Source organism: Eptesicus fuscus, chromosome 20, assembly GCF_027574615.1.
Source record: "Eptesicus fuscus isolate TK198812 chromosome 20, DD_ASM_mEF_20220401, whole genome shotgun sequence".
Taxonomy (NCBI): Eukaryota; Metazoa; Chordata; class Mammalia; order Chiroptera; family Vespertilionidae; genus Eptesicus; species Eptesicus fuscus.
In genome coordinates this window covers 41,432,923-41,450,989 of record NC_072492.1, presented here as the reverse complement: position 1 = coordinate 41,450,989, position 18,067 = coordinate 41,432,923, and the positions used below count along the sequence as shown (strand labels likewise).

Genomic DNA, 18,067 nt, shown 5'->3' with positions numbered 1-18,067 from the left:
TGATGGTCAATTAGCACATTCCCTCTTTATTAGATAGGATTAGCTTTTATTTTTATTTATTTATTTTTAAAAAAATATATTTTATTGATTTTTTACAGAAAGGAAGGGGGAGGGATAGAGAGTTAGAAATATCAATGAGAGAGAAACATCGATCAGCTGCCTCCTGCAACCAAGGTACATGCCCTTGACTGGAATCGAACCTGGGACCCTTCAGTCCGAAGGCTGATGCTCTATCCACTGAGCCAAACCAGTTAGGGCAGGATTAGCTTTTATTAATGGAGGAAGGGAAGGAAGATTGGTTAAAAAGAAACACGGGTGGGGAGGTTCCCAGGTTCTTTGGTATCTCTTAAAAACACAACAGCCATGGTAACTACAGACAGCTCCTTACTGCTGGGCAAGTCACCACACAGCCACTTCTAAATGGAGGAAAGGGACCCCCAGTGAGAAGCCATTAACAAAGGCAAAAGACATGCAAAACAAACAAAATAATCATGACCGGGAGAGAAGGCCAGCAGACAGTCTGGCTCTGTTCTCCACCTCCTGCTGCAGGCACCTCAGACAATGTAAACAGTTAATTTGTTCACCTGCAGGCTCTGGGCAAACAGAGGCCTGGTCACACCTGAGTGGATAACTCGATTACCCCTATAATGCCAGCGTGGTAATGTACACAAATTCTATTACACGCAAACCTCGCTTTCGGGCATTTGAAATACCAATCAGGCCAATGTCCACTCCCTTCTTTGCTTCCAATTTATTCTTGGTGTATTAGAGCTGCACGGGAATGGCACCAGGGTGGTGGTGAATTAGGACTCTGGAAGAAATTGCTAGAAGATTGTGATCTCACTCAGCAGGGCTCTTGCAGGCCTCCTATACTCTCTTGAAAAGAGTGAGGTCTGAATTTGGTCCTGGGTCAGAGGGCACTCGTGGGAACCACTGAAAGGTATCTTGGGTCAGCCCTGGTGTTTCCTAAGGAGCTTATGGTATATTTAAATTGAGACAAACCTTTAGATAAACAGCAAATGATGGGTTAGTGACACAGTGGGTTTTCAGTATTGTTTTATGGAATCCACATACTCATCAATTAAAGAGCAAATTGTGCCTATTTCAAAAACTTGTTTGTAGATCTTGATTGACTGAGAAAGAGAGAGAGAGAGAGAGAGAGAGAGAGAGAGAGAGAGAGAGAGAGAACTTTGTAAAAAACAACAACAAACATTTAAAAATTATTGATTTGAGAGAGAAACATCGACTGGGGATTAAACCCACAACCTGGGTATGTGCTCTGAATCAAACCTACCACCTTTTGGTGTATAGGATGACACTCTAACCAACTGAGCCACACTAGCCAGGGCAAGAGAAAGAACTTTTTAATAAGTTTTTTTTTTTTTTTTCAGGGACCTATTCCTTAGTCCACTTATACAGAATGTGTAGTATTTCATTACAAAGATAATGCTACTGATTCCTCTGTAGCCCATCAGTTCTGAATCTTTTTCACATAGGTGATGGATCTATACTAATCTGTCCTTTTTTCTCCCCCGATTCTTTTGTGATCAGCAACACTATTTGTGAGATGATTAGCTGGGGCTAGGGGTAACTTTGTGACTGAGGAAGAGAATAAAGTTAGCTGGCCCCTGTGGGGTTTGAGTCACTATCTTGGTCTTATCAGCACTTGCTCAAACCAATTGAGCTAGCTAGCTCTGACTCCTCCCTCCATACATAACTATATTACAGTCTTGTTTATTTATAAATGAAACAAGGCATCTGATCTATCCAGAATGTTTTTAAGAGTATTATATGATAATAAATTATGTACATAGTAATGACCTTTTAAATATCACAAGACCCTAAAAAGATCAAATTTTGATTGGCATAGTTTTAGTATTATGTCTACCTTGTTGTATTTTTAAACTTGAAAATTGGTTTCTGGGTCTGAATTTTCAATTAAAAATTTCCCTAAGAATTATAAATCAATGGGAATTTATGTGTGAGGCAACCATGTAATACACACAAGAGAAGTGTATGACATGGAATAATTCTGGTTATAGTGACTACATCATCAAGAGTGAAAAAATAAACTTTTGATCCAAGCCCCACCCTCTATGTCTTTACCTTGCTCAGAATGCGGATGAGGTCACCCCGCTGGAAGGATAGTTCGTCTGGCTGGTCACCATGGCAATCCCATAAGCCCTGGTAATAACTGGCATAGTCCACTGATCAAAGAGAGGAGAAATCAAAGTTAACCATAGAGCCCACATTTTTGCTGCAAATGGAAACCAGGATTCTATATTGCCCCTAGGAAACCTAAGATTCAGGGTGGCTGGGATGAGATACAGCTAAAAACTCAGCATGAGCACAGGACTGTGGGAGAGGGAGATCATTAACTAACATTAAATATTTACAGATCACCCTTAGTCGGATGCTGTTCAATAATATGATAAATATATTCATTTATTAACAAAAGAAAACCAGGCAGGTAATGTTTCACTTGGCTTGTACGTCAGCAGCACAAAGAGATTTCCTGCTGGACTTTCTTGATCCAGGGCGTCTACACCATCAGTGCTTCTCTTCATTACGCATTTGAAGGAATGGGGTAAGTCTCTGACTTCCTATTTACAAGAGAGGCTGAGTCAACCAGCATGTGTCTGCATCACAGTCTCACATGTTGGCCTCCTCTGTTACAGAGGAACTTCATCCTGGACACTTCCCACCCAGGTACTATATGAGGCAATCACCAATAAATACGGAAACAAATAGCTCAGTCTTTAAGTGGAACCAAGGGGGTGTCTCATCCATTACAACTAAATTCTGGGTGGGCTGGCCCTTTTCCAGCATCTCATTTGTAGATCCTGAACATGTCTGCCAAGATTTATCTGCAGGCCCTCAGGGGAACAGAAACCAAAGTGATCTGCATTAAAAATGAAAGCAACTCAAGACGACAAACCAAGCTTTAGAAGCAGCTGGAGAGATTTACTGAGCTTCTCAGCAAGACTAGATGGCAGTGATGCCACAGGACAGCCATCGATTCTTAACAATGAAGAATTTGTATTGATCTTCTTCTACCCGGAAAGGTTAAACACTAGAGTACAAAGTGGGAGAGGATCTGGGGATTTGAATGGCAGGAGAGCTAATACCCACTAGACCAGGGATAATGTGGCAATGCTCCCTGTTCCTTAGGAGGCTATCTATGAGCGCTTTAAGCAAAGCACCTACCAAAGGTGAAATTCCTATCATTGGGAGTCAGGAGTCCTGGGTTTTAATTAAAATTTAAGTGATTTTTGGGGACCCTCTTTTACCAGTTTCTATCTTTCCCTTAATTTGCCTTGACCCTCCCTTGAGGAGTAATGGTGCTAGTTGCTGAGGGTGGGAATAGATGTGGGGCAGTGTGTGTGTGTGGGGGGAAGTGGGGGGAGGGACAGAGGCCCTGGCTATATTTCCTTTTTTTCTGCTTGTTATTAACTTATGAGCAATTTAAAAAATAAAGGCACAGGGGAACAACATCCCTATATATGTCTCTGGAAAAGAACTTTAGTAGGAAGCTTAAAGCACACAAAAACAGAGGTGGTACAGAGCTATTTAGCTAAGACTCAGATACTATAAACAGAAGTAAAAATGTTAACCATACAGAAACTCAGGCATGTGTTCTTTACACAGAAAATGGCTTGTATATGCAGTAGACAATAGAGGGCAGCAAACAAGACAACTATGCTGGAAATATTCTGCCACAGTTAGGACTATTTTTGGAAGAAACAATACTTTGGGATAAAAATGCTAACTATTGAAAGGACAAGGTATATATTTCTTGGATATCAGTGCATGAAATAATAGAGAAATATCAGTCCCTGAAAAGTGAAAGCAGTTGGAATGGAGTTGATTAATCACCCAGAGAGTTTGACTAAATTTAGGGGTAAAAAGTATACTGACATCAATATAACATGGTAGAGAAAATTTATAAAAGTAGATTTTTAAAACAATGATATATCCAAATGGTAAGACTGACAACATTATCTTGGCTTTTTCTGGCCTAGCAGATGGTCATTGCAGGGAATTGCTCCCCACATGCCTGGATGTGGGATAGTGCCTAAGACCATGAGTGCCTTTTGGGTATATATGTAAAAAAAAAAAAAAAAAGAAGATTTGATATTGAGGATATAAGGCATCTGGGGAGAACACCTGAAAAAAGACCTATTCTAAAAGCACAATAGATCAGAGAAAGGAAGAAGTTAGGAGGAAAAGGAAAATCTTCCAAGAAAAAAAAAAAAAAAAGATAGAAAATGCCTTCAGTTCTTTATAAGCTGAAGGCCAAAAGAAGATAGAGCTCAGGAATCCAGGAGATAGGTCAGCCTCATCCAAGAACTGGAATCATCAGAACCATGACAAAAAAAAAAAAGTTCTGAAAAATAAGCAGAATGAAAGGCTAAACATGAGGAAAAGGTTAGACTTGCTATTTGGACAGAAGTATTCTGGCATTAAGGAAATCAGGGAGAAGGAACACCTTAACTGGACAAGATTGGTCTTACTATTGCAAACTCCATGTATAACATATGTGTGGTTTGCATTCATGCATAAGAGTGTACACAACTTCACTGCATTCATTCCTCAGCATTCAACAACCATGCACACAGCACCTACTAAGTGCTAGGGACTCTGCTAGATGCTGGGAATTCCACATTGGCCACATTTGGTCCTTGCCCTCAGGCCTACCATCCAGCCGGGGAGGCAGCACTCTGAGATCAGAAATGGTGCAGCATTCTGACCACTTAATTAATTCAAAACATCCTCATTCTCATTTTGAGGACATTATTCCATCTAATTATTTTTTTTCCAGTCTGTCCATTTGGAATGAAAAACAAAAGAATAAAGCTTAATGCCAGTATTTCTCAATACCTCTAAAAAAAAAAAAAGTAACTCTGCACTAAATAAAGCCTGGTAATTCAAAAGCAAAGCACTAATATATTCAGCATAAAACAGACAGAGGACCTAGAGCAATAACGACAACACTAATAACTAAAACAGTTATAACAATTAACAACAATTACAATGATGGAGAAGCTAATGGGTATGATCACGGCTTTTAAATTGCTAGCAGAGCTGAGGAATTTTACCAGAGAAAAATAAGGGGGGGGGGGCAGCATCTTATTTTCTTTATCTCATGTAAGAGAAGCTAAGCTCCAGTAAACAAAATGTCATAGAAAAAAAAAGCAACAGACCAAGTTAAAAAAATATTGTTTTTCTCTCTTTTCTAGGTAGTTACTGCAAAGCATTTGTCATTCCACACCAAGTTCTTTATAACCAGTGATAGTAAGTTCTCCGGTAATGGAAATGAGCCTCTATGATGTGGAGAGTTCTAAGGTGAAAGGAACAGGACACCTTTCTGCCTCAAGCCTTCCTTAGGGACAACAGAACGTGACTAAGTTCCTTCCAGAGTTCATATGTCACCTTGAGCTTTTGTTTGGGGGACATTGGGTAGTTCCAGAACTCAAGCTGTGACCAAGAGAAAGGGGCTCAAGGCAGGTCAGCGTGTGTCTACATTTTCTTGATGAGCAAAAGGACTGTGCCAACAAGGCCTGGCATTGGGTCCAACTACGTAACGAATTATAGGAAAGAGAAAGAGAATGAGAAGACACGGAAAGCCAGTCCTTGCTAGAGCCTGGGTTGGTAAGACTTGGACAAAGAAGGCCAAAGCAGTGGCCCGTTGGAAAGGACTTGAAAAGGCCACTGTGTTCAGTCCAATAAAGCCGTCTCAGTCTGATACCACATTAACTAATTCAGAAGGAAACGCATGAAAAAATGTGCCAAGCTCATTGACTATGACGTCAGAACAGGAAGAGCAACTGACCCATACCATTTGCTTGGTTTTATAGCTCTTTAATCTTGACTTTTGAAGTTATGATCCTTAATGTTACAACTATGATCTCAAAGTGAGAACACTCACAGATCTAGATTCTCATCTCCCGTGCTCCTTTTATTGGGCCAGAATTGTAGCTGGCTGATCATTAACTCATGTTTGGTCTTGGGAAATAAGTTTCAGAAAGTAAGAGCTGCAAATACCTCTCTGGCGTCCCTCTGTTTCTTTTGTGTAATAGTTCACCCCATTGGCGGGCACCAAAGTGGACAGAATGCCTCAGGGATGGAATGCTCATCAGTGACCATTTTTCTACGCTGCAGAAACTACTAAACATGGGCTCCTTTTTGGCTGAGTTCACCCACAATTTCAGAGTGAAAATAAACTGTTTCAAGATCTCCCTTGGTCAGAGGTTTGATGCATCTAAGGGTGATTTGTGTCGCTGTCTCTGCTTTTTATTTATTATTATTATTATTTATTATTATTACTAGAAGCCTGGTGCATGAAATTCATGCATGGGTAGGGTCCCTAGGCCTGGCCAGTGATCAGGGCCAATTGGGGCCTTCCAGCTGCTGGCCAGAGCCTTCCTTCCCAGGCTGTTGTCTGCTGCCCAGGGCCTTCCTTCATTCTGCACTGCCCCCTCGTGGTCAGTGCCCATCATAGCGAGAGATTGAACTCCCAGTCTCCTGGTTGAACTCCCGAGGGAACAATTTGCACATTAGGCTTTTATATATATAGATTTTTGTTAATCCTCACCTGAGGATATTTTTCCACTGATTTTTAGGGAGAGTGAAAAAGAGAGGGAAAGATCGAGAGAAACAACGATGTGGGAGAAACACATCAATTGGTTGTCTCCTGCACGAGCCCAGACCAGGGCCCAGGCCGGGAGGAGCCTGCAACCAAGGTACGTGCCCTTGACCGGAATTGAACCCGGGACCCTCTGGTCTGTAGGCCGACCACTGAGCCAAACTGGCTAGGGCTCCATCCCTGCTTTTTATTTGACATGGCATACCCAAGCAAATGGCCAGTAGTTTTCATATAAACAACACAGAATGAGCTTTATTTTTGGTGACCTGGACATTGCCTTCTCATGATAGGAAAGGGAGATAAACTCATCACCGAAGACACTTAGCGTTAGCCTGTTAGGCTGATGGGTTAGAATTCAGTGAACATCTGAGGTGTTGAAGAGTCACTCATTAAAATAACCCTGTTACTAACAGTCATGCTGTAAACCAAGCTCTTTATAGATTGGACAATCAATACTACAAGGCTGTGATAGATTTTCTAGGTAACAGAATAAAATAAAAGAAATTACATCTTACAGGGTCATTAACACCCAATAAGGGTAAACTGAATTCCTTTTCCCCTCCTCTTCTGATACGATCTAGTTGGGCTTTAAAAATGTTAGCAATTCCATTAGGGGAAAGCGCAGCATTGGGGGGTGGGGGTGGTGAAAGGAGTATCCCTGGAATGGTAGAGAAAACGGATTTTAAAGGTAACCCTGCTAACCACAGTATCTTTTAGGAGAAAAGATGTCCCCCCCCCCCCCCCCGATCAAAAGGCATGTGTCACCTGAGAAAAAACGAATTGAGCCAAACTTGTGTAGCATGTAAAACTACGTAAGTCCAACTTGTGTAGCTTGTCTATTACACAGGAATTCACATTGTCCTAGAGTTCCGTGCCTTTTACAGGCTTCCAGTGGCTGCCTACCCTGCCTCCGGACCTTCATATTTAACTGTTACAACACTAAGCGAAGACATTTGGATGTTACGTATGTGTTGCTGTTGCTATAGCTCCTTGGGAGAAAAGGCACTGTATAAATTTAATAAATAAATAAGTAAACACAAATCATAAAAATTCCTGCCTCGGATTCTGCAGAGAGAGCGAGAAGTCCTCCTCTGTTTTTTTAATCACCAGGTCACCAATCATTATAACTGGTGGGAAGTATAAACCACAGAAACATGTTTAGAGCTCACTACACATTAACGACACCTATTTTGGAGGCAGGAAGCATGAAGAACGAAAGGGTTTTCTTTTTAATATAAAACAAAAACCCTACTTGAATTATAGCTGCTGAAACAGGAAATAAATCTCCCTCAACCTTCCCCCCACCCCCCCCACCACCGCCCAAAAAGAACCTTATAAAGAGAGGCAGAAGGAGGAAGTGAGATGAAGGAGGAGTCTGAAACGGAATTCTGAGACTTTTGCCAGAAGCCTGCTGCTTCCTGAACGAAGTTCACTATCAAGTTGGCCATAGGAAGCTTCCAGTTATCCCACCCTCGCTGTCCACATGAAGTGTTTCCTTCCTGCTCCGGTGATGGAAATTAGAGAAAAGGCACACATGGGGCATGGCTGGGTCAGGAAACAGATTTTCGGTTGGAAGTCTGTGCGGCAAGTGGAAAACAGTAGGGGGATAGGTTTCAGAATGGACTAAGCCACGTGTTGTTATGAGGTGCTTACTTGAAGCTACACTAACACTCCTGCACCGTGCTCGCCTCTGTTCTTTCTCTCCTGCTTTGCACACGACTCTTTGCTCTCTCTTCCCCCACTTGGGAGAAGTTGGATATTTATGAAGTTGGGTCCTTCACCAAACCTGTTACATGTTCGCTTTCTTGTAGGGAATGAACCAAGGAAAGGGGTTTTGCTGAATGGGTAACGAAGAGAAGAAAAGGCACAAGGAAAGGCAGAGAGAAGAAAAAGAGGAAAAAAAACCGGAACAGAGAATTGGAGAGGGAGCCGGGAAGGGAAGAGGAAAAGAATCCCTAGGCTTAAGCCTCATAGAATCTCTAAGAAAAAAAATCTGCCACCATTGAGGCTTTGCTGGTGGAATGCAATGTCCTTGAGGTGGCCCTTGCAACACACATTCCTTTACTGACGGTGACAGAGGAGGTCCTCGGTCCACTTAAGGGGGCTTTAGCGGGGCACCTGACCTTAGGAAGGATGGGCTCACTAACAGCCTGAAGCACGGTTAACAGCCCGAGATGAATAAGACGTAATTTTGTATTCAACAAACCTGTTACATATTCATTTCCAAATGTGCCTGGAATCTAACCGGGCCATCAGGAGTCAGCATCACCAAGCAATTCTATCCTTCAGCCCACGCTCACTTGTCAGGTCTGACACATTCCCATTCCCCTCTGAACTTGCAATCTCCGGGCCTCTTGGAGAGGGGACATTTCCATTCTTCCCATTCTCAATCCTCCCGTCTCTTCGAGATGAGGCAATTCTATTTCCCCTGTACTGATTTCAGAAATACTGATAGGAAAAAATAAATATCTGGCTTGGCTTCCTCCTTCTCTAGGATAAATCCTAACTGTTCTGGGAACATTAATTAAAATGAATGGGGTGGCGGCTTTTGGAGGTAAGATATTTCCCTCTCCAGTCATCTTATTTGGGCCTGTTGAGGTCCTGGAATATAAGGAAGGTGCTTTCTCCAGCCGGAAGCCCGTGTCCTACCCGGGGCCTATACATGCAGGAAGCTCTCATACCTCTTTTTTGTCCAGTGCCACTCTCATCCTCTTCTAGATCGAGCTCTTCATCTGAGGGGACACACATCGTCAGCATTAGCAGTTAATGGCCAATAGTCTTGTGTTTTTTATACCTCTGAACTCATCACGCTCTCTTCCTTGAGGAAATAATTACCATGTTCTTTATTTTATTTTTTATCCCCTCTTACCTTCAAACAGGCCCTCTCCTTCTCCCCTCCCTGTTCATTCATTCACAAACATTTTTAAAGTGCTTACGATGTGCAAGGCACTGCACTAGGAACTGGACAAGCCCGGCAGGTCCCTGCCCTCGGGGAGCTTGCAATCCACTGGATTATTTGGGTGCCTATCACTAAGTCCTGGCCCTTTTCCTAAAATCCCATTTCTTCTCCCCTTCTGGAATTCTCTTCAAAATGTAGTATCTCCATGTGAATGTCCAGACTTAGTGTGTATGTGTGTGTGTGTGTGTGTGTGTGGGGGGCATGCACACACACAAGCATGTGAAGCTGAGCACGTGTTTAAAACCTCCGTGATTAATTAGTCCTTCATGTACCAGGCTTTGTTCAGCTGTAACAAAAGCTGGTCATGTACATAAATTGATGTTCCTAGTAGTTGGGGCTTGTTGTTATCTTTTTACCGGTGTCTTTCAGCCCACCTTGCTCACTAGAGTATAAGCTCCTGAGGGCAGTTGGAATGGTCTTTTAATTAATTGCTACAGGTACACAGTGGGTTCTACGTCAGTCTATTGTCTAGGTCCAGTCAAGTGTTTCTATGGTCAAAGTCACAACATGATTGGCCTGTGTTTCTTATCCTCATTAACCTGTTTCATCTCAGACTTCATACTACCTGATCACATTGGGCCTTTATAAAGAAAGCATGAGCACACACACACACACACACACACACACACACACACACACACACTGAATGGGGCATAATAAGTAACATTTTGAGGGCTGAACACTTAAGTTTCTTCTGTCTACATTTCCTTTCCTTCCTCCTTCTGGGTCTTAGGGCACTTACCTCTCTTGCTTCCCCATAGTTATGCCACTGAATGGAAGGAACTTTGTGAGGAGATGGCTTTTTAAAAATATAAGGTTGATAGGGCAATATGAATTCTGATATGACAGACTGGGGGAAACAAACTCTAAGCTCATCAGTAAGAAGAAATAGCATAAACGTGTTTTAGACCATTAAAGAAATAATTGATTTCACATACAAAATGATACAATTTCCTGGCAAAAATAAAAAAGGAAGGGATTGATACTCTGGAGAAATAAGTCACCTGTTATCAAGGCAAAAAAAAAAAAAAGTATATATATAGGTTTACCCTACAAGATACTTTGACTCAATTCTCCTTATCTCCACGTCTGACCGAGCAGCAGAGAATTTCCTAGTGCCGCCTGCAGTGCTCTCCACACCCCGCCATTAGGAATAAAGATGTGAGATATTGGAAGAGTGAGATCAAATATCAGAAATAGATCGTGACAAAAGAAGTCACGTCAAACATCGTTCTTTGCACACTGTCTTCTTATTACTTGCCCACTTCCTTCCTTCTCTGCTATGATGCTCTTCCTTTGTGACATGGGACTAATCTCACAGGACTGAGAACAACTCTTACAAGAAGAGTCGGTACACCCTCGGTTTTAGAGATCCACAGTAATTTGGATAGAGAACAGCTCTTTTGCTGCTCTCAGGCAACTCAGTCACAAAGCTCAATAATCTGCTGTGCTTAGGCACTTTTGCAAGAGAGCGTTTATACTACCTCTGCTCTCTGTGCGCAGATGTCTCTTCCTCCCAATTCTAATCAATGTAAATTGGGTCAGATCTCCGCTGTGAATTACAAATTGGATCCGAAGTTGGAGGGTCACCGTGCCTGCTACTCCACCTCCTTCCCACCACCATTAGATGGGAAGCTACACCGAAGATCTTTTCTAAATAAATCAGACTTTATTGTAAAACTCGGCCACTGACGAGACATAACCTCATTAGCATTGATTTTAAAATAAATTATTGAAAGTGGCTTGCCTGCTCTTTGCATTTGTAAAATAGGAGAATGTAAATGTATTTGCAATGATAAAAATGAAAACTAAAATTTGATTCCTTTATCCTTTCAGGCAACTGCACTTAATCTAGTCATGAAACAAGAATGGGAAAAATAAAAATCTGTTCTGCGCGGTTCAATTCCAGACCAAATATTCTGATTCCCATGGTGCCTGTGGAGTCACCGAGAAGGAAAGCCGGATGCTGGCCATAGATCTCACATACCATTCCCCACCAGCGCTACGCTCTGCGGTGATGGGTGTGAACAGGGAAGCTCCCCTCCCCACATCTGTCCTATCTTAACGTTGTCCTTCCCAGGTGGCTGAAAGTGGGCTCAAGTCAAGAAGCCCAGCTGTTGATGTGAGAAGCGGGGTGCTGTGTCTCTGTGGCTTTTTAAGCGAGTATGGGGGTCCCATCCCCCAGTGAAGGAAAGTGCCCTCCACAGCTGGTAGTGGAGGTCACACCTCTTAGCACCTTCCCAGCTTTAGAGGGCACAGTATAAACGGAGAGGCATACATTTCATCTCACATCCATGAAATCAAATTGCTACGTTTCGAACCCCAAAACCAAGAAAACCGATTCTATGGCAGCAGGATTATATGCTCACAGAAGAGGGTGGGTTAAACAGCCCAATTTCTCATTTTTATTCACCTGTAAGGTGAGGTTTTAATTTTAAAGGTATTATTAAAAAATTCTTTTTAGGCTAAAGAGCTTATTGTACTTCTTTAGAAGAATACTATTAGGCATTTTAGCATTACATCTACTGAAATACATCTTCATTTAAGAGAGAATTAAAATTTATGTGCTAGCTCAACTTTAAACAGTGGTAGATTATAATGGTCCTTGCTCTTAACAGGGCATATGGGACCCCAATCTTACATAGGTTTTAAACAAATTAACCTCCAAAGATTATTGTCCACTTATTGCATTAAATGCTCTACTTGATTCCCAAATATCTCATCTCAATTGGGAAAACCGTTGAGGAAGATTCTGTTCACTGTGTGAACGTGTACGAGAACCATGGGGCATCACAAATGAGCACCAGCATCCAGAGAGTTGATTTCAATCAACACTCTTGGCACAATGTCAGGGACGCTAATGAGAGGCTGAAAGGAACAGGACACCGACTCCACTTGGGAGGCACAGAGAGGAGCCAGCTTCCCTTGACACCCGGCTCCTTTCGGAAGTGCAGCTCTGACCCTGGCCAACCCGATGCAGAGGGAAAAACATTCAAAAAGTGACTGGGTCAGAGAGAGGGAGGTCATCTTCCCCGCACAAAGCCGAGTGGCAGAAGCTTAAACAATGCCAAACACTACCGAGGTGCATCCAGATGTCAAGGTGCTCTGGTGACAGATGCAACAGACATGCAGCCAGACTCGACACGCAAAGGGAACACGCAGGAAAGCAGAAACAGGAGCCACTCCACAGCATGCACATCTATGTTATAAATCCGTGGATGCGACTGCACCTCTTCAGACCACATGGAAAATGCGAGCGAGAATGCTAATAACTCATTTAATTCTCTGGTGTGTGTTTGGTAATCGCAACGGTTACCTTAAAATGTTTGCATCCCATCTCTGTGGTATGGTCTTGATGTACAAGATATTAAAACTCAATTTCTGCTAACTGCAATACTTGGAATGCTTTGAACTTAATTTCACAAATAATAATTGAGCACCTACTAACTGGGGGGAAGAAAGACCTGAATACAAATCCCTGCGGTAAGGGCTAAAACAGAACTCAATTCCAGCTGCGTCACCGAGGAGACACATTGGAGCACACTGTGTAGGATTTCATCAGCTGAGATCAGGGGGGTTAGTCTAGCAAGAAGAAAACAGCATGATTCTGGTTTTGGTGCTGGCCAATCGGCACTGTGTGGCTAGGACCCAGTGCACTTGGAAGTGACAGAGCAGGGGCCAGGGAGCTCAGAGGGAGCTCGATGCTGGTGCTGACTCTTCTTTGATGTCCCCCCGCCATGCAGTGCTGCTTTTCTGTGAAATTGAAATTCGCTTTCTTCATAATCTTTGTATTTTTGGTGTCTGCCTCTTTCTTTCTTTAGACCTCCTATGATCACGGTTTCCCCTTCCTGTGGGTTTGGACAACTGTACAGAGGGGAAAGTAATTCCACAGAATGCTTCTTTCCATTAGAGTCAGATTAAAAACAAAACAACCCACCCAAACCCAGTTATACGCTTTATTCTAATGCAATCCGGTTTCTGAGTCTATAATAACCCTCCGGGGCGGTGCAGGCAGCATTGGAATGTGCACAGACATTCCCAGGGAAGGCTCTTTGTCTCTCTTTCTGTTTGCTCCCCTGAAGTCTCTCTAGAGAACACGGCCGGATCCTGTTGCCACTGCAGCTGCGGCAAGGCCCTAGTTATTATAGCTCTTCAGTGGTCTCAGGCGCCTTGCTGGATTCTGGCATTGAGGCCCCAGACAGAGAGAAACCTGATAAAAGTTGTCCTTTTATGGAATCTTGAATCAGGAAACTGGGCCTGTGCTAGCCTGTAAAATAATTTCAGGGAGGGGTGAGAGAGGGCTCAGAAAAAGCAAGCCATTTCCCACATATTGCTTTAGCATTTCTTTGTGGTCGTTCCCTGCAGTTTAATCGACTGCAAATGAGATCTTAAAAATCAAGGGCCCCCATATGCTCAACATGGATGTTCAGAAATCCCACCGGATACCAACCTGGAAGCCATATGACCCAGGATGAACATTTCTGTGGTATTGGCTGAAAACCTCGAGTGCTCTGGTTTTCTCTCATGGGAAGGAGGTAGCGTACCATGTAGCAAATGCTAGTTATCCCACGATTAATGTGATATAGTGCATTTCATTGGAGGACCTATATGCTATTTTGATTAGGAATACGTTATTTTTGTATTGCCTTGGTATATGTTTCAGGCACTTTTCTTTCTACTTGGAAACCCAGCCCACTGAGGGAGATCTCACTTACAAGGCCTCCAACATAGAGACCAGGAGGCTGTGTAAGGCCCCAGCCCAAAGAGGAGGGACACAGAACCATCAATGCTAAAGAGTCTCCACAAAGCTCACTGACTTATTATAATGAAACAAATGTGAGCTGTCCAAGCCATCTGACTATTGATGGTATGCAGTGTTAGCACAATCCAACGTTACCGTCGGCTGTCCCTCCACCCAGCACCTGTCCTTGCAATAAAAATGGGCCCGAGCAGAAGGTGTACGCCACATCCCATCTGCTCAGGATCTTCAGTTTCACCTGCTTCCTACCTAGTGCCGACAATGTCCAATGGGACTGTCTCAGGTCTGGGTGGTGGCGGTGGGGAACTAGCCATCCTCCAACTCTTCAAGGAAGAAACACTTCCTGTTTACTAGTAAACACCACCAAATTAACAACAGGCAGCATTTACTGAGTGCTCACTGTATGCCAGGGCTCTGCTCTCAGTGTTGTACTGTACATGCACTGATTCTAGACTTCTCATGGCATCCTTCTTTGATAGCTACTATTACTATCCCCATTCTACACATGGGAAAGTCACACAGGGAAAGGGCAAATAGCTCGCTGAAGGCCTCGCAGCTAGCAGGTGGCAGAGCAGGTCCAACCTGACTTAGAGCCAGTACTTTTGTCTGAGATACCATGCTGTCTCTCACATGCTGCTGCTTGGTAGGTGGTCTTGGGAGATGCCGGCAGAGGGGAGACAATGTTGGGCCCCTCACATCCCCTCTCAGTTCCTCTAGGACTGGTAGTGTGGCACATGCAAAACTAACAGCAATTTCAGAAGCAACAATCTCAGTGGGGTAGATGGAGACTTATGGTGGAAATATTCCTATTATAGTTAAACTAGAGGCCCGATGCATGAAGATTTGTGCAAGAATGGGCCTTCCTTCCCCTGGCTGCTGGCACCGCCTTTGCTCCGGCTGGAGTGGCCTTTTTGCTTTGGCCCGGAGCCACCTTTCCGCCTTCCCACACTGCCCAGAGGCCTGGAGCCGCTGGGGCAGTGCAGTGCCTGTGTATGCAAATTAACCTGCCAGCTTTGCTGGGTTAATTTGCATACTCACTCTTGATTGGCTGGTGGGTGTTGCGAAGCTATGGTCAATTTGCATCTTACTCTTTTCTTAGTGTAGATGCCAATATATTTTCACCTCTAATGCTATCTCTGAAAACTGTGATGGATAGAAAGAGGCTTTTGGGAAAGAACCTGTTCGTTGCGTACAGCACTGTCCTTTGGAAACTTATAAACAAGTTTGTAGGGAGAGGCTAGGGTCAAGCCTCAGGCTGACCTGTGGCAGGGCCATAAACAAGTCCCAGCCTGGAGGGCAGAGCTCTCTTAGCATAATTAAGCCTGACCTTGTAGCCCTCCCTAATTCCTTCCCAAGTAGCTAATGGGCTGCGGGAGGTGCAGCAAGTGTTGCCAAAACAAGAACATTTGTATACATGTTAATCTACCCTTGTTTTAATCAGACCATAAAACAAAGCATCGGCTTGCAGGCTGGGTCTTCTGTGTCCTCATCCAGGCATGGGAGATCCGCAGAGCCCCAGCTGTATTCTCTTTGTCTGGCTTCTTTAATTCTCTACCGGGCCTCCTCAGGTTCACCCTTGGCCATGCTGGCGTTTTCTTCACCCACAGAAAGAGACCCTGGCTCTCCTACAGTGCAGCTGTCCTCACTCCCGAGGGACAGTTGTGAGCAGAGGGTAAGTGGCTTTTCTTGAGCAAGCAGGCCAGGTTCCATGCCCTTGGAGTCCACGCCAACATCCAGACTGGTACAGTTTTTTGGGGAAGGCCCTGCTAGCCGGGGCAGTGCCACACTGGCGACAGGTAGGAATTTCAAAGGCAGGGGAAGGATGATGATTAAGAAGTCAATCATACATTCGTTGACCCACCTGGGGTAAGGTGATGACACAAAACTCATCTTATTTCCCGAGGTTTCTGTCCCTTAACTCTTCTTTGCTCCCCCTCTCTGAACATCAGCCCCCTCCTCCCTGGCTCCTTTGAGAACTAAACGTGGTGCACGAAAAGGCCCTTCTTTGCTCCCCGAAGGCTGAGCGGTTCGGGGAGGTTTTCTCAGGGCACTCTTCCATCGCTGGAACCCAAAGTAGAGTGTCACCCGGATATTTCCCCAAGCCTGGGCAGGAGTGAGTGGAAAATGAGCTCACTAGGAAGACTCTGGCCAAGATGGGGAGTACATCTCCTTTTAGGGAGCGTTGTGAATTAGATCCATTTCTGCACCCTGCTGTTGCGATGGAGCAGACTGTGAAAGGGAAGATTCTCAGAGGAGCTGTGTTTTAATGTAGCAATTTGATTCAATTTTCCACTCTATAAAATTACCCATCACTGCTCGTTGCTTTCTAACAGACACCTTCACTCTTAATTTAACAATCCTATCGAATTCTGCCAGGGAAATTGGAAAAATTTATCACCTGTGAAATTTTATTTTCCTTTGGTTGTATCTGTTTTTGTAAAACTTCATTAACGACGATGACTTGCTGAGGAAATTATCATTTTTTTTTTTTTTAACTTCAGACACAAGAAATGGCTCGACCTCAACCAAGATATCATTTGCATAATAAAACACAACAAAAGGGCTGGGGAAGTTGGGACTGGCAGAGGCTGGAAGTGCTAGGAGAAGGAGACTATGCTTGGTGGCTGGAGGATGGGTGGGTGCGGTCCCAGCAAGGAAAAAATGTGTGGCCACAGCCCTGATCCTTGACTCAGGAAGCAATGACGTGGCTTCTCCCCCAGGGGAGAGACAAATGCAGCACTGACAGGGTTAGACCCTTTGCTTAGGAAGCTCTGAAACACAAGTTGCTTACTCGGTGCTTTTTAGCAACCAGCCCTGTCTTCAGGGGATCCAGTGTTAGACTCACCTTATTTCCTAAGTTTATCTGGGATTGGAGTTTAAATTGTTATAAATTTGGGCTTAACTTGAAATTCTCAGCAGAGCCTGGCAAATTTCCACAGGAGCCATCTTTCTGAATGGACTTGAAGATTCAGCATTCCTGCAGCCTAACTACCTCACAATTAAAAGGCTCAGGCTTCGGTTTTCTACAGTCTGACCCCCACTGTGCTCTGCACTGTTCAACAGCTGCTGTTATCCCCACAAGAAGGGGCTCTGCAGAAGCAGTGATGACTATACATTTTCTGAGATGCCAGTTATCATGCCTTTTGCAAGGAAGAAATATAGATAGCAGACCTGCTGTAATGGTGGGCAGGGGGAACAGGTTAGGGTCATTTGTGAGAGACACAAGTGGACTCATGTTATATCTGAACGAACTAATCAGGAGCTGTGCTCCATCAGGGCTTTCCTGGGTTACAGAAAAGGTTTGTCAGCATTTATCTATATGCCTTCAGACTTTTACTTTATCCATCACTTTGAGGCAACTTTCCATTATTCTCACAATTCTCACAGAAAAGAAGTTGAAACTAGAGAGTTTTGATGGTCCACCCCAAACTCACAGTAAACCAATGAAAACCAACATAAATACTCTTAACTCTTTCACTTTGTTGACATATATAATGAATTACTTCATGTGGTTCGGATGAAAGACTCTCCCTGGTCAATTCATCTTGCTCCCAGAGCAAGGGAGAGCTTCTAATCACTGAAGCTTCCCTACATGCTCTCCTTTAGAGATTTGGCTTCCTCTGGAGTTTCCAGAGTTATATTCTTCTACCAGGTCAAGAGTTTCTGAAGCTCGAGGAAGATAATTAGAAGATGAAGTTTCTCA

General features: G+C 43.6%; 1 protein-coding gene across 1 annotated transcript in view; it reads right to left on the bottom strand.

Annotated features, from left to right (window-relative positions):
- Nucleotides 1-18,067, bottom strand: part of SKAP1 (src kinase associated phosphoprotein 1) — a 269,123-nt gene that overhangs the window by 19,621 nt on the left and 231,435 nt on the right. The window contains exons 10-11 of the mRNA XM_054709246.1: nt 9,328-9,378; nt 2,107-2,207 (exon numbers count right to left, since the gene is read on the bottom strand). Of these exons, the coding sequence (XP_054565221.1) occupies nt 2,107-2,207; nt 9,328-9,378 (152 nt within the window). The remainder of the gene's footprint in view (nt 1-2,106; nt 2,208-9,327; nt 9,379-18,067) is intronic.